This window comes from Macaca fascicularis, chromosome 10 (genome assembly GCF_037993035.2).
Source record: "Macaca fascicularis isolate 582-1 chromosome 10, T2T-MFA8v1.1".
In the NCBI taxonomy this organism is placed as follows: domain Eukaryota; kingdom Metazoa; phylum Chordata; class Mammalia; order Primates; family Cercopithecidae; genus Macaca; species Macaca fascicularis.
The window spans coordinates 11,494,644-11,512,480 of NC_088384.1; the positions used below are offsets into that span (position 1 = coordinate 11,494,644).

The window sequence follows — 17,837 nt, forward strand, 5'->3', positions numbered from 1 at the left end:
TTTTCTATATTTTTATTTTATTTTTTTTTAGAGTCAAAGTCTTGCTGTGTCACCCAGGCCGGAGTGCAGTGGCGTGATCATAGCTCATTGCAGCCTCAACCTCTAGGGCTTAAGTGATCCTTCCACCTTAGCCTCCTAGATAGCTAGGACTACAGGAGTGCATCACCACACCCAACTAATTTTAAAACATATTTCTGTAGCCTCGGGGTCTTGCCATGTTGCCCAGGCTGGTTTCAAACTCCTGGCCTCAAGTGATTCTCCCACCTTGGCCTCCCAAAATGCTGGGACTACAGACATGAGCCACTGTGCCCAGCCTTTTTCCACATTCTTAATGGTGTCAGTTGTTCAGCAGAGGTTTAAAATGTTCCATGAAATTCAACTGAACAACGGTTCTCTCTTTTTTTTTTTTTTTGAGACGGAGTCTAGCTCTGTTGCCCAGGCTGGAGTGCAGTGGCCGGATCTCAGCTCACTGCAAGCTCTGCCTCCCGGGTTTACGCCATTCTCCTGCCTCAGCCTCCCGAGTAGCTGGGACCACAGGCGCCCGCCACCTCGCCCGGCTAATTTTTTTTGTATTTTAGTAGAGACGGGGTTTCACCGTGTTAGCCAGGATGGTCTCGATCTCCTGACCTCGTGATCCGCCCGTCTCGGCCTCCCAAAGTGCTGGGATTACAGGCTTGAGCCACCGCGCCCGGCCAGAACAACGGTTCTCTTTTACAGTTAGTGCTTCTTGCATGTTACCAAGAAATGTTCATACCCTCCCCAAGGTCATGAATGCAGACATCTCTTCTGCGGCCATCCAAAGGCTTCAACGTTTTAGCTCCCCCTGTTAGCTCTGTGATCCACCTCAAATTACGTTTTGCATATAGTATGTGACATAGAGGTCATGGTTCATATATTTCCATGTGGTTATCCAATTCCTCCAGCACCTTTTCCTCAGTGAATTACATTAATCTTTTGATAATTTTTTTTAATTGTGAAGTCTTATGCTTTAGGTTCAAAAGAATCAATAATACAACTATAGGTTGGGCATACAATAATAGCAGTGTATGGACAATGTGGTTGACTTCTGAAAAAAAGAAACACTTCTTGCTTAGCTATAGAACCACAAATTTTAACTGATAACATATTTTAATATCCTTTGAAGCTTATTTTGACCATGTGATTAAATTCTAGTCAAAGAGATGTAAGCAGGATGTAAAGTGCAGCTTCCACAAAGTCTTCCTAAGAAAGTGGCAAGTTCTCTCCTTTCTGCTACATGGAACACAGTTAAGAATGGTTATTGTTATTTTTTATTTTAGCCATTCTAGTGGATGTGAAATGCTATCTCACTGTGGTTTTGATTTGCACTTTGCATGCTTTTTAAAGCAAAGATGCCTAAGCCCTACTGGGCTTAATGAAACAGAATCTCAAGAGTTAGAATCTGGTGGCTGTGCATGGTGGCTCATGCCTGTAATCCCAGTGCTGTGGGAAGCCAAGGTATGAAGATCACTTGAGGCCAGGAGTTTGAGACCAGCCTGGGCAACATACTGGAGACCCGTCTCTAAAAAAAAAAAAAAAAAATTAGCTAGGCGTGGTGGCACATGCCTGTAGTACTAGCTACTCAGGAGGCTGAGGTGGGCGGATCCTTTGAACCCAGGAGTTCAAGGCTCAGTGAGCTATGATCACACCACTGCACTCCAGCCTGGGTGAGAGAGTGAGGCTCTTCTGCTTCAAAAACAAAAACAAGAAAAAAGCAGTTGGGACCTGGGATCTCTATTTTCTTTACAAGCACCCCGCGTGATTCCCATGCAATAGTGGGCAGACTACAACTGAACAAGGGGGCAGTCAGAGGAGTGAGAACCCGTGAATTTTTAACATTTTCTTTAAGACGTAAGGCACTTACAGACTTCAGAGTAGGATTACAGCTGAGGAAGGAGGAAAGGGATTGGCTTGGGAAAGGGCTACACAGAGGCCCTCAACTATTAACTATATCTCCTTATTTTATTTCTTTAAAAAAGAGATAAATTTGATCCCAGCACTTTGGGAGGCCAAAGTGGGGGGATCACTTGAGGTCAGGAGTTTGAGACCTGCCTGGGGCAGCATGGTCTCTACTGAAAATACAAAAATTAGCTGGGCATGGTGGTGTGTACCTGTAGTCCCAGCTACTCGGAAAGCTAAGGTGGGAGCATCGCCTGAACCCGGGAGGTGGAGGCTGCAGTGAGTTGAGATCGTGCCACTGCATTCCAGCCTAGGCAACAGTGAGGCCGTCTCAAAAAAAAAAAAGAAAAAAGAACAGAATTTGAGTTCACCCATGGAAAGAAGTTAACTCCACTTTGCTCAATAAATTCATTAATTAAAAAAAAAAAAAAAAAGAAGAGAGAGAAATTTGTTTTATTTTTTTTTTGAAGAGAGAAATTTGAAGCAAATATGACGAAGCAAATATGACAAAGCAAATATGTTAAATCTTGTTGATGGTTAAGTGGATGTATCTGTTATTTTATTCTCTGTACTTTGCTACAGCTTAATATTTTTTCTTCATGACAAAATCTTACCATGAAAAGGAAAACTACAAGAATAAAGAATATAAAAATATAATTATTGGCTGGGCGCAGTGGCTCATGCCTATAATCCCAGCCTTTTGGGAGGCTGAGGCAGGCAGATTGCTTGAGGTCAGGAGTTTGAGAACAGCCTGGCCAACATGGTGAAACGCCATCTCTACTAAAAATACAAAAATTAGCCAGGCATGGTGGCGGACACCTGTAGTCCCAGCTTCTTGGGAGTCTGGGGCAGGAAAATTGCTTGAACCTGAGGGACAGAGGTTGCAGTGAGCAAAGACTGCATCACGACTCCAGCCTGGGCAACAGAGCAACACCCCATCTCAAAAAAATGGAATAAGATAGAAAAAAAATTACCATCTATTCAACAACCACTCTCTCAAGTATATGAAGACTGTTCTTAATATCTTTCTTAGAAATCTGTGTAAGTGGTCAAGGACTGGTATGGTCACTTTCCAATTACCAGGGACTTGAGACTTCTATTGTTCTTCCATCTTCAATATGTTTCTTCCACCTTGTGTTCTAAGATGGTTGCTCCAGCCCCAACCTTCATGTCTGTGTTCCATGTAGCAGAAAGGAGAAGACTTGCCACTTCCTTAGGAAGACTTTGTGGAAGCTGCACTTTACATCCTGCTTACATCTCTTTGACTAGAATTTAATCACATGGTCAAAATAAGCTTCAAAGGATATTAAAATATGTTATCAGTTAAAATTTGTGGTTCTATAGCTAAGCAAGAAGTGTTTTTTTGTTTCAGAAGTCAATCACATTGTCTGTACACTGCTAGTATACTGGTTTTGCCCATCCTATAGTTGTATAATTGATTCTTTTGAACTTAAAGCATAAGACTTCACAATTAGAAAAAAATTAGCAAAAGACTAATGTAATTCAGTGAGGAAAAGGTGCTGGAGGAAATGGATAACCACATGGAAATGTATGAACCATGACCTCTATGTCATATACTACATACAAAACTTAATTTGAGGCAGATCACAGACCTAACTGTGGGGGCTAAAATGTTAAAGCTTTTGGATGACAGTAACAAGTACTGGTGATGATGCGGACAAATTGGAACCTTCATGCATTTCTGGTGAGAATATAAAACGGTGTAGTCACTTGAAAAACAGTATGGCAGTTCCTCAAAAAGTTAAACCATATGACCCAGCAGTTCCACTCCTAGGTATATAACTAAGAGAAATGAAAACATATTCCACACAAAAACTTGTACACAAAAGTTCGCAGCAGCATTATAATATTCATTTCATAATATTATTAATGTTCACAGCAGTCAAAAGGTGGGAACCATCCAAATATTCATCAACTGTTGAGTATATAAACAAAATGCAGGCTGGGCATGGTGGCTCACGACTATAATCCCAGCACTTTGGGAGGCCGAGGCAGGCGGATCACCTGAGATGAGGAGTTCGAGACCAGCCTGGCCAACATGGTGAAACCCTGTCTCTACTAAAAATGCAAAAATTAGCCGGGCATGGTGGAAGGCACCTGTAATCTCAGCTACTCAGGAGGCTGAGACAGGAGAATTGCTGGAACCCGGGAGGCAGAGGCTGCAGTGAGCCAAGATCACACCACTGCACTCCAGCCTGGGCAACAGATCAAGACTCCATCTCCAAAAAAAAAAAAAGAGAAAGAAAAACAGAAAAAGAACATGCATACATCCATGCAATAGGGTATTATTCAGCCATTCAAAGGACTGAAGCACTGATAATGTGCGATAACATGGATAGCCTTGAAAACATGATGCTAACTGAAAGAAGTCTCACACAGAAGGAAAACATACTATATGATTCTATTTATATGAAATGTCCAGAATAGGTAATTCTATAGAGATGGAAAGATTAATGGTTGCCTGTGGCTGGGAGGAAAGGGAATAGAGAGTGACTGCTAATGGATACAGTTTCTTTTTGGAGTAATGAAAATGTTCTTAAATTAGAGGTAGTGATGGTGGTACAACTCTGTGAATACACTAAAAACCACTGAGCTGTATACTATAAATGGGTAAGTTTTATGGGATATAAAATATACCTTAATAAAGCTGCTAAAAAGAAAAAGGAAAGAATATCCAAGCTAATTCTTTTCTTTCCTTATTTTTATTTTTACTTTTTTTTTTTTTTTTTTTTTTTTTTAGCATTTTGAATTGCTATTTAGGGTTCTGTTTTGTTTTGGTACTTTGAGAAAGCGAATTCTTATCCATGCTCAGGTTGGACCCAGTCTGAAATAGTTCCTACAATTCTATACTTGAGCCTTTTCTCATGTCCCAGGCCCCATCTATTCCTATTATGTTGAGCACTCCTAATGTGTATCTTGATGTCCTCTCCCTCTACTGAGCGCTAAAATGCCTACTAATTAGTTTTACCTGGGCTGCCTGCAGGTGCCTCAATATTTCAAAATCCACACCCAGTTAAAAATAACAATAACAGGCCAGGTGTGGTGGCTCATGCCTGTAAACCCAGCACTTTGGGAAGCTGAGGCAGGCGGATCACCTGAGGTCAAGAATTCAAGACCAGTCTGGCCAACGCAGCGAAACCCCGTCTCTACTAAAAATACAAAAATTAGCTGGGCATGGTGGTGTGTGCCTGTAATCCTGAGCCTGGGAAGCAGAGGTTGCAGTGAGCTGAGATCATGCCACTGCATTCCAGTCTGAGCAACAGAGCAAGACTCCATCTCAAAACAAAAACAAAAACATAATAACAGTAACAATAGCTACATCCAGTACCTTGCTCTATCTCCTATTTTACATGGTATCATTCAACCCTTTACAGATTTGTGCTCTAGTCCCATCCTTCCTGTATGCTTCTGCAGACCACTGTTACTGTCTGATTTCAAGCCTTCCTCAGTCTTCTTGAGGGGACTCCTAACTGGTCTCCCTGTCTCCATTTTACACCCTGTTTGTAATCATTTCTCCACACTCCTGCCAGGTCATTCTTTCTCTTTTTTTTTTTTTTTTTTTGAGATGGAGTCTAGCTTTGTTGTCCAGGCTGGAGTGCAGAGGCATGATCCTGGCTCACTGCAACCTCTGCCTCCCAGTTCAAGTGATTCTCCTGCCTCAGCCTCCCGAGTAGCTGGGATTACAGGCGCCTGTCACCATGCCCGCCTAATTTTTGTATTTTTAGTAGAGACAGGGTTTCACCATGTTGGCCACACTGGTCTGGAACTCCTGACCTCAAGTAATCTGCCTATCTCGGCCTCCCAAAGTGCTAGGATTACAGGTGTGGGCCACAGGGCCCGGCAGGTCAGCCTTTCTAAAATATGCATCAGATCAGGTTTCTCCCCTGCTTAACATCCTTCAATAGCTCCCTATTGCCTGCAGGGATTCTGCTTCTAACCCCATCTCCAGGGTCTCACAGACATCTCAGGGCTCTAACCATCTCTTCTCCAGAGAAATGTGTGGCTCTGAATATTCACAAAGCACCCTCTCCCTTCTTAGGGATTCTTCTATACCCCGGTGACTTTTCCAGTAAGTTTATCTGACATAAGGAAACAGTTGATTACTCTGCCATATAACTTGTCCAGGATGGAATATTGAACTACTACGGCCTCTGGAGTCAGACAGACCTGGAATCCAACCCAAATGATGTTGCTTACCAGCTATGTAAACAAATGGGGAAAGCATCTGCGCTGCATGTTTGCTTTTCCAACCTGCTCTTGGAATACCAAATTCCATGACATCTTGCGATCACTTGCTAAAGCAGATTCAACCTAAGGTAGAGATATCCTAAGCTCTGGAAAGCAAAAGACTTTATTAAACTGTGTGTAAATCTTTCTTCTCTGCATCCCCTACCAAAACACAAACAAAACAAATTACCATGTTCCTAAAATACTCCTGTGTAACACTTTTCTTGACTAAATGAGCACTTACTATTAAGAACAGATCTTGTAGTTCTTTGTCAATGAAACCAGTTAAAACAGATCATTCAAATGCTACTGTGTATTTTATTGTCTAAATTATCCTATTTAACTATCTTTAATGTATTCTCTGTAGACAAAGACTACGTTTACTTGTTACCTTTGCTAATGATAAAGAACATTATTATTAATAGCTAAAATGGTAGCTTCCTGATTCAGTAAATATTTATTTGCAGTAATTAGTAGAGACACTTGGGTACTTAAACCTATAGCTATAAATATGAAACCCTAGAGCTTACTTTCATTGTTTTATTATAACTATTTAAATATACAGGCCAGGCACGGTGGCTCAAGCCTGTAATCTCAACACTTTGGGAGGCTGAGGTGGAAGGATCTCTTGAGCCCAGGAGTTCAAGACCAGCCTAGGCAACATAGTGAGACCAAGTCTCTACAAAATAGTTAAAAAAAATTTTATCTGGGTGTGGTGGCATACGCCTATGGTCCCAGCTACACGGGAGGCTGAGGCAGGAGGATCCCTTGGAGCCCAGGAGGTTCAGGCTGCAATGAGCTGTGTTCAGGCTACTATACTCCAGCCTAGGTGACAGAGCAAGACTCTGCCTCAAAAAAAAAAAAAAAAAAATATATATATATACACACACACACACACACACACGTATATACACACATATGTATACATATATATGTGTGTATATATACACACATACATAAGATAAATATACACAAAGATACAGAGAATATGATCACAAACACCCAACTGCTCAGCTCTATAACAAACTCTACTATTATCTGTTTTAGATTTCACTTAAAAATGAACACTTCAAGTCTAGAGCTACAGAATCTCTACAGCTAGTAAGCTAACACCAACTCATTTAGAGTACTGACCTAAGTTACATTATATTTAAAGTGAGAAATGGCTACAGAGTTTAAGCATTCTAATCTATCTTTGTTAAGAACCATAAAGGAAGATTACATCAGGTCTGGAGACCATCCCAGGAATGCTAGTCCTTGCCCTTGCCTTCCAATTCATTTGTCCTTCTATGGGATCTACTTCCTCACCTTTTGCTCTTTCTCTCTTAACTCCTGAGAACTCACGACCCAGTGGAAATCAGTCCACAGGCTGAAGTAGGCCTATTAAATCCTCTTTTCTTTTAGATAATCTGAGTGTAGAGATACAGATATTCTAGTCTACCCTCTACATCAACACCAGTTATCCTCACACAGCAAATCACAAAGTAAAATGTACATCTCATTTCCCTGCTTTAAAAATCTGCTGCTTCGGTTGGCTGCAGTGGCTCACACCTGTAATCTCAGCACTTTGGGAGGCTGAGAGGCAGGAGGATCACTTGAGTCAGAAGTTTGAGACCAGCCTGGTCAACACAGTGAGACCCAGTCTCCACAAAAAAGGTAAGAAAAATTAGCCAGGCTTGGTGGCACACCTGCAGTCTCAGCTATTCTGGAGGCTGAGGTGGGAGGATCACTTGAGCCCGTTAAGTTCAAGGTTTCAGTAAGCCATGATCACACCACTGCTCTCCAGCTTGGGCAACAGAGCAAGAACATGTTTCTATTAAACAAACAAACAAAAAAATCTGCTACTTCAAGGTGTCAGTAAGGTTGCTAACATAAAATTGTTTAATCTGTTGTCTATTCTTGAAACTCTTCAGCCTAGATAATCTGGGCTCTACCATGCCCTCCGCTTCCCTGGCACCCAACACTCTAGTCGCTGTGTGGTGGATTAAAGATGACCTCATATTTAAGGCCAGTCTTCCCACTGAAAGGTGGGATCTGTTTCTCCCCTCCTTGAGTCTGGGACGGTCCTGTGACTTGCTTTAATTCAACAGACTGGGGAAGACGCAAAGCTGGGTGACTTCTAAGGCTGGGCTTAAAGGTATCTGCAGCTCCTGCATGGTCGGAATGCTCCCTCCTGAATCACTGCCAACTGCTGTGAGAAACCCAAGGCGTGCAGAGGTCACATGGAGGAGAACCTTGGGTCAACAGCCTCAAGGTGGTCTCCTAGCTAACAGCCAACACCAACTGCCAGCCATGTCAGTGGGCCCTTTCAGACATTTTTGGCTAACTGGGCCTCCAGATGACTGTAACTCTAGCCAATACCACTTTGGAAGAGAAGAGCTGCCCTATGAGCCCAGGAAAACACAGAATTATGACAAATGAAAGGTTGTCTTGGCGATGGAGTTTTAAAAATATATGAAAACTTTATTTTTTAGAAGAGGTTTAGATTTACAGAAAAATTATGAAGATAATCCATTTATCTGAACCCAGTTTCTGCTGTTAGTAACACATTTCCTTAGTATATTTGTCACAATTCAAGAACCAATATTGATACATTATTATTTATTAAACTGTAAGTTCTGGAATACATGTGCAGAACGTGCAGGTCTGTTACATAGGTACACATGTGCCATGGTGGTTTGTTGCACCCATCAACCCGTCACCTACATTAGGTATTTCTCCTAATGCTATCCCTCCCGTCGCCCCCCACCCGATACATTAACTAAAGTCCATGCTTTATTAAGTTTGCTTAGTTTTTACCTAATGTTCCAGGATCCCATCCAGAATACCACATTACATTGTTATCGTGTCTCCTTAGCTGTCTCTTGGCTGTGACAGTTCCTCAGATTTTTCTCAGTTTTCCTTGAGTTCTCAGGAGTGCTGATCAGGTATTCTGCAGAACACCCCTCTAGTGGAATTTGTCTGATGTTTTTCTCATGATTAGACTGGGATAATGGATTTTAGGGAAGAAACTAGAAATTGAAGTGCCATTTCCTCACGTCGTACCAAGGGTACAAACTATAAAAAGGACTTATCACTGTTGATGTTGACCTTGATCGCCTGGCTTTAGGGTTCTCCACTGTGTGAATCTGCACTTAAGGAGTGGAAAGTTATGCTCCACATCCTGGAGGATAGAGTATTCACTAACTTTTTGGAATTATTCCACTCAGGAGGTTGTAATGGTGGTTTGAAACCACTAAGTTTTGATGTGATGTAATAGACACCAAGATATCTGAAACACACTCAAATTTTTCACCATCTCCCATCACACATTACTTTATTATTATTATTATTATTTTTTTGAGACTGAGTTTCGCTCTTGTTGTCCAGGCTGGAGTGCAATGGCACGGTCTCGGCTCACCACAGCTCTTTCCTCCCGGGTTCAAGCGATTCTCCTGCCTCAGCCTCCCGAGAAGCTGGGATTACAGGTGCACACCACCACGCCCGGGTAATTTTTTTGTATTTTCAGTAGAAATGGGGTTTCTCCATGTCGGTCAGGCTGGTCTCGAACTCCCAACCTCAGGTGATCCGCAAAGTGCTGGGATTACAGGTGTGAGCCACCGTGCCCAGCACATTACCCCTTATATGCTATACACAGTTCCTCTGCATATAATAGCCTTCTCCCCGTCACCCATCCAACAACAAACCAATAAAAACCATGAAACCCTTCTTTCTACAATGCCCAGTTCAAGTGTTCCCTCTCCATTGTGGAGCTTCATGCCAGACAGAGTTCATTGCTTTGACCTAGGCACATATTTAATATCAGTGTCATAGCCTGTATGGTATGGTTACCTCCCTCAACCAGATTAAAAGTGCCCGAAATGCAGAGACCATGTCTTACATAAATAACTTTGCATGCCTGTACCTACGACATCAGCAACTAGTAGGTGCCCAATAAATGTTTGTTGAATTAAATAAACTGAATGACTATAAAAGTATATCACTTTTGATAATATCTCAATAAAAAGAAGAAAAGATGATACAAATAAACAGCTTAGTTCCAGCACGTGTCAGTAAAGCCACAAAAGAGCTGAAATCTCCCAGTAATGCACAGTTCCACTATGTGATAGTGAAACCAGGCACTAACAAAAGTGAGCATTACATTTAACCAGTCAAACCCACATATGACAGATAAAATCGTATCTGTTTTCAGATCAGTGTGATAATATAAGCACATAAATGCCAAATAAAATAGGTCACATGAGTTTCTCTCTATGGGAATCAGGCCAATGAAGTACATACATATCCATGCCTCCAGATTTCCTATGTCATCAAAGACTTTTTACATAATATAATTTTTTTTTTTTTTTTTTTGAGATGGAGTCTCACTCTGTCGCCCAGGTTGGAGTGCAGGGGCATGATCTCGGCTCACTGCAACCTCTGCCTCCCAGGTTCAAGCGATTCTCCTGCCTCTCGAGTAGCTGGGACTACAGGCGCACGTCACCATGCCTAGCTAATTATTGTATTGTATCATATTGTATTGTATTGATTGTATTGTATTGTATTGTATTGTATTGCATTGCATTATACTGTATTGTATTGTATTTATTGAGATGGAGTTTCACACTGTCACCCAGGCTGGAGTGCAGTGGTGTGATCCTGGCTCACTGCAACCTCTGCCTCGTGGGTTCAAGTGATTCTCTTGCCTCAGCCTCCCGAGTAGCTGGGATTACAGGTGCAGCTGGGATTACAGGTGCACGCTAACCTGCCCAGCTAATTTTTGTATTTTTAGTAGAGATGGGGTTTTGCTATGTTGGCCAGGCTAGTCTCAAACTCCTGACCTCAAGCCATCTGCCTGCCTCAGCCTCCCAAACTGCTGGGATTACAGGCGTGAGCCACCGTGCCCAGCCACAGAACATAATTTTCATATTTAACCTCTAAAAATGTGGAACAATAAGACAGTTCCATGGGTAACTCTGTTAATTTGATTCAATTTTATCTCTCACATACACAGCAGAAAAATTAAATAAGCCCTGAGTGGTCCTTGGGAAAAATGTAAGAAATAGTCACTGTTCCTCCAAAGGATACGTTCAGGGGCGTCTAAAGTTTTACATTAACAATAACTCTGTCAACTTGTCTTCCTTCAGCATTTACAATAGAAGCTTTCACAACAACAGCAGAACTCTCTTTGAGAAATTCGTTAGGTCATACAAAATTGCAATCTGGTGACCATTCAGGGAAAAAAGCTCATTCCAAACTGATGTGAAATTTAACATTCTTTCTTCCTGCCTCCACTTTAAATGGTTAGAGCTCCAAGAATTAAAAGAATAAATAATAGTTTAAGGAGTCAATTCTGTGTGTCAGCACCCAGCACAGTTCCTGGCACACAGTAGGTGCTCAATAAATATTTGCTGAATTAATCAGGAGAGAGGAGGGGAGGAAAGAAGGCAAAAATAAGGAAAAATAGGATGCTTGTGCATAATTCAGGAATCATCTATAATCTGTTTACAGCAGTCTTTTAGAAACCATCACCTGCTTTATATGTTTCTGGCAGAGAAAAAAAAAAATCTCCCTAAACTCAAGAGGTCAAAGTCTACATTTCCCAACTCCTGAAGAATATAGAATCCTAATCCAACTCTGAACTTCAGTAAACATCTCTCTCCAAGAAAATGTTAAGGAAAATGCTGCACGGTTTCAGAGAACATCTCTTCAAGAGGAAGAGCAAAATTCACTTCCTCCAATAAGACTTCTATACCAACCCTGCCCATCCGTAAGGGCTCCCGATTTATACTTGCACAACCTACCTGGATATTTTGTAAACCATATTGACCCTTTATTCATTTGGTAACTATTCTTAGCATCTTCTCTACAGCTGCAATTCCAAGCCTTTCCCCTTAACAGGAAATCGAAACTTGTCATTTCAAGTCTTCGACTGTGTACTCTACACTCTCCCAACTACAATGACTTCTCTTTCAAAGGCAATACAAAGAAAAGCTGAATTTTCTTTCTTTCTTTCCTCCTCCAAAACTCCCTCCACCACTAAACAAGAGTCAGAAGAGCAGGATTTGGGCCTGAGCTCAGGCATTACTGCAGTATGAGGCCCGTTAAGCCTGGAAATCGGAGAAACCTTTTTCTAACTGCACTCTTGCCTTCCTCCACTCATTTCTTCCCTTTTTGCTCAAACATGCATAGGCCTTTTCCATTTAAAAAAAAATCTTTCACTTGAACTTAATCCTCCTCCTCATTGTTCTCTCTTCCATTTATTTCCAAATGTCCTAAAATTAGGTGGTGGACTATAGTCATAACGCATTTTTAAAAATCATTTAATTTCTCTTTAACCCATAAAATTTGGTTTCTGCACCTCCTACTCTAATTAAATGGCACCCCTGAACATCAGTAAGTTCTTTTTAGAAGCTATCATAGAAAATCTAGGCCAGGCGCGATGGCTCAAGCCTGTAATCCCAGCACTTTGGGAGGCCGAGACGGGCGGATCACGAGGTCAGGAGATTGAGACCATCCTGGCTAACATGGTGAAACCCCGTCTCTACTAAAAAATACAAAAAAAACAAACAAAAAAAAAACCTAGCCGGGCGTGGTGGCGGGCGCCTGTAGTCCCAGCTACTCGGGAGGCTGAGGCAGGAGAATGGCGTAAACCCGGGAGGCGGAGCTTGCAGTGAGCTGAGATCGCGCCACTGCACTTCAGCCTGGGCGACAGAGTGAGACTCCGTCTCAAAAAAAAAAAAAAAAAAAGAAAATTTAAAACATGTACAAAGTAAATACAAATAAACCCCTATGTACCCATCACAACACTTCAATAGTTGCCAACATTCTGCCATTCCTGCTTCATCTATACTTCCATGTATTCTCCACTCCATTTGATTATGTCAGTTTCACCACACACAATGTACCTACACTGTAACTACTTTTTTTTTTTTTTTTTTTTTTTTTTTGAGATGGAGTCTCGCTCTGTCGCCCAGGCTGGAGTGTGCAGTGGCGGGATCTCAGCTCACTGCAAGCTCCGCCTCCCAGGTTCACGCCATTCTCCTGCCTCAGCCTCCCGAGTAGATGGGACTACACGCGCCCACCACCTCACCCGGCTAGTTTTTTTGTATTTTTTAGTAGAGACGGGGTTTCACTGTGTTAGCCAGGATGGTCTTGATCTCCTGACCTCGTGATCCACCCGTCTCGGCCTCCCAAAGTGCTAGGATTACAGGCTTGAGCCACCGCGCCCGGCCACTATTTTTATTGTAATTATAAACCGTTGCACCCCTATCAGACACAGAACATCTCCATCTCCCCAGAAAGTTTTCTCATATCCTTTCTCTTTAATTAGTTCTTAAACAAATCCAGGTGTCTTTTCTCACTTGTCAACCTCCTCGATTCTTGGCAGCATCTGAAGTTACTGAGGGAACCTTTTTCTTGAAATTCCCCTTTCTATGATGCAAAAGGATCCCAATCCATCCTCGAGTCACATCAGTGTTGGCGCCAAAACACACCTCAAGTCTGTCTTTCCTCCACTTCCGGTAACACCCATGAATGCAGCCCTACCCGAACGGCTGCACGTGCCTTCTCACCAGGTTCCCTGCTTCCACTCTTACCTCTTTCCAATCCACTCTCCAGACAACAGCCAGAGCCATCTCTTAAAATGCAAATCCTACCACATCACATCACTCCTCGAGTGAACAGCCTTCAATGGCTGCCCTATGCATAGAGAATACGTCCACGTTGCCCTGTGGCCTCTGAGGCCTTGCAAGGTCTCTGCCTCTCTCTCTAACCTCCCGTCACACTTGGCCCACAGGTTTCTGAGAGCTCTTGGAAGAGGCCAAGGGCTTTTGCAGCTGTTTCCTGTGTCTAGAACACTGTTCCTCCAGCCCTCCAGACAGCTGGCTCCCTTGCCCATTAGCTTCAGCTGAAATGTCCCCTTCTCAGAGAGATCTTCCTTGACTAGCTACGCTCTTCCTCCCAGCTGCCCTGCATGACATGGCTTTCTTTTATTTTCTTCATAGCACTTGCCATCATCTATAATTATTATCTTTATTTATATTTATTCATGTCTCCCACTAAGATGAAACCACCTTGAGAGTAGGAACCATGTCTTTTTGGTTCACTGTTGTACCCCATGATAACACATGCTTAAGAATTATTTATTGAAGTCCAGGCGCAGTGGCTTACACCTATAATTCCAGCACTTTGGGAGGCTGAGGCAGGAGAATCAGTTGAGCCCAGAAGTTTGAGACCAGCCTGGGCAACACCAGCAAGACTCTGTCTCTACCAAAAAAAAAAAAAAAAAAGAGCCAGGTGTGGTGGCACACACCTGTGGTTCTAGCTACTTGGGAGGCTGAGGTGGGAAAATTGCTTGAGGCTGGGTGGTTGAGGCTGCAGTGAGCCGTGAGCTGTGATCATACCACCACATTCCAGACTTGGTGACAGAGCAAGATCCGGTCTCAAAAAAAAATTTTGAACAAAAAGAAATTCAGCTGAAAATCACTTTTTGGTAAAAAATTCTCTACTTTTCCTCAAAACCTGCTACCTTTCCTAATGGCCTTCTGTTAACAGACATCCACAAACTACATAACCACAGCAAAATGATAAATTCCAGCCATACATTAAATCATTCCAAACATAAGATTTTATTGACTGATTGATTGATTTACACCCTCGGTGGGGGAGAGTGGGCTGACGCCTGCGAGATGAAATCAGCGTCCAAATATAAGATTTTAAACAAAAGCAACATCGGGGGAAAAACATAAGAACCTGAGTTAAACTAAGGCTGATGAAGTTGAAGTTATAATCTAATTTATAACAGAAGCATCCACTTAGGGCACATATAAAAAGAATGTTCTCTTATTCTTGAGTCTAATTCATTCTGAACTGATAAACTATTCAGTAATTGAAAAATCAAGAAAACTAGTCATTTATTTTTCCAAAAAGAAGTTGAAAACTGAGCTTATGGCACAGTAATATATTCTATACTGGTCTAATTACATATTCACCAAGCAATATCCCAATTATACCTTATCTTTCCAGGGAGAAAATGTACTAGCCAGAAATCCAATCTTCCTTTTTTTTTTGAGATAGGGTCTTGCTTTGCTGCCCAGGCTGGAGTACAGTGGCATAATCACAGCTCACTGCAGCCTCCACGTCCCTGGGTACAAACAATCCTCCCACCTCAACCTCCTGAGTAGCTGGGACTGCAGGCATGCACCACCATGCCCAGCTACTTTTTGTTTTTGGAGACAGGATTTCATCATGTTGCCTAGGCTGGTCTCGAACACTTGAGCTCAAGCGATCCACTCGCCTCGGACTCCCAAAGTGCTGGGATTGCAGGCATGAGCCAGCGCGCAGAGCCCCAGTCTTCCTTAACATTACATTTCACTATAAATTAGTAAATTAGGATCTTGGGGATGCATATATACCTCAGACATTCTGGGGTGTGGGTATCTTGGGTGTCCTGGGTATGTGTGCCTCTGTGTGTGTGTGTGTGTGTGTGTGTATGTGTGTGTGAGGGAGATTCCTAGAGCATGTGTGTACCTCACAGGCTCTGACTCACCCTACACGAGATTCAGGGTCTAGATGAGTCTGATGAAAGTCTATAAATTTGTGCTTTGGCTACAGAAAGAAAGAAATCTGGTGAGATGGGAAAGGAAAAGCAAGAGGACGGGATGACATCTGTCCCTCCACCCAAGCTGTGGACTAGATCACAGCCCTGTAGAGGGGACATCCAGAAAGAAACTGAAAGAGTTGTTTCAGAGCTCCCAGGAAGACCTACAGACAATTCTGAATGGACAAAGAGGGAAGTAAAAGTAATACTAAGGGTCTCATGTAACCATGTTAAGCAGCAGCCAAGGAAAATCAGCACATGGAGCCAGATAGAGACAAAAATATAGATAAATATTTATATACAGGATTTATATAGAGAGTCATATATATTTATTTTTATTTATTATATATATTTACATATAAGATTTGATGATAACATTTCTTAGGCTTTAGATTGAAAAAACAAAGCAAACAAATTACCATTTAAAAATGTATAATACGCAGCCATAAAAAAAGAATGAAATCATCCAGGCAGGGTGGCTCATGCCTGTAATCCCAGTACTTTGGGAGACCTAGGCGGGTGGATTGCTTGAGCTCAGGAGTGTGAGACCAGCCTGGGCAACAAAGTGAGACCCTGTCTCTACAAAAAATACAAAAATTAGCCAGGTTTGGTGGTAGGCACCTGTAGTCCCAGCTACTCAGGAGGTTGAGGTGGGAGAGTGGTTTCAGCCTGGGAGGCAGAGGCTGCAATGAGTCAAGATCGTGTGACTGCACTCCAGCCTGGGCAATAGAGCCAGGCCCAGTCTATTAAAAAAAAAAAAAAAAAAAAAAAAAAGAATTAAATCATGTCCTTTGCAGCAACATGGATACAGCTGAAGGCCATTATCCTAAATGAATTAACAAAGAAACAGAAAACCAAATGCTGCATGTTCTCACTTATAAGTGGGAGCTAAACACTGGGTACATGTGGACATAAAGATGGAAACGGTGAACACTGGGGACTCCAAAAGGGAGAGGGAAGGAAGGGAACAAGGGTTCGAAGACAAGCTCTTGGGTACTATGCTCACTACCTGAGTGATGGAATCATTTGTACCCCAAGCCTCAGCATCACAAAACATACCCACGCAACAAACTGCATATGTACCTCTGAATCCAAAATAAAACAAAATAAAATTTATAATAGAAAAACACCTAAAAATTATCAGCGACTGCCTCTGTGCAGCAGGAACAGGGGACCAGCTTTGACTCTTGACTTTATATATATACTTCTGATTTTTTATAAACCTAGAGTAACTTTCATAACAAACTTAAAAAGACATAGTATTAGTGTTCTAAAAATATAAAGTTCTCTGTAGTTCAGTAAAATTGTTTTAAATGAGCATATAGCATTAAAAAGTACACTGAAAAGAAAAAATATTTCTCAATCTTAGGTTAGGTTCTAATTTAAATCAATCGAATTCTTACAGTCATGTAAAATGAAATTCCCATTCTGCTCATCCACAGCCTCTATTGTTCAATTTCTACTCAAACTGTACCTTTCAGTAATTTACTGACCTTGGAACTGCTTTCTTCCGATACTTCTCCCTCATTGGTTTGCATGGGAACAGATTTTGTGCAAAACTCTGCAGAAACACAAAAATACTGCCTAAAAGAAGAGAGAAGAGAAAAAGTATGTAAGGAATTCAGGGCAAAATTTTGTTTTTTCAAAGGTTTTGACTGAAATTCTCTCAATTAAGGCCACAGACACTGTGAAGTAACTTTGAGTAACTTTGTGGTGTGTGTGTGTCTACGCACATTCATCTTAAAGGTAAGAAAGAGGGAGGGAGAGAAGCAGGGAGGGAATTTTTCCCACCTTGGGGGAGAAGGGTAAGTAGGACAGGTTTCCAGCATTGGGATATTAATAGCTCTAGATTTCTTTCCCTATTTTATTTGGCTTTTGGCAGAGATGGTGGCGAAATTCTCACAGCAGACACTGACCTGCAAGAAAGTATGGCAGTGAGCAAAGCGGCACACCTGTTGTTCCGCCCCTGCAGATCACAGTGCTTGGGTATTAGGCTAAGGCTATTGGAATTGGCAGGGTTTCCTGGGCTTATAATTTATGAATAACATTCCTGCTTTCTTTGTAACTGAAATTAAAGTACACTATAATGGCT

The 17,837-nt window shown here is 41.9% G+C and overlaps 1 protein-coding gene across 11 annotated transcripts in view; it reads right to left on the bottom strand.

Moving 5' to 3' along the window:
- Window positions 1-17,837, bottom strand: part of TNRC6B (trinucleotide repeat containing adaptor 6B) — a 297,709-nt gene that overhangs the window by 196,964 nt on the left and 82,908 nt on the right. For all 11 annotated transcript variants that reach the window (XM_045364263.3, XM_045364261.3, XM_065521746.2 and 8 more), the window contains one exon: window positions 17,239-17,329. In XM_045364263.3, the coding sequence (XP_045220198.1) occupies window positions 17,239-17,283 (45 nt within the window). In that variant the 5' untranslated portion in view covers window positions 17,284-17,329. The remainder of the gene's footprint in view (window positions 1-17,238; window positions 17,330-17,837) is intronic.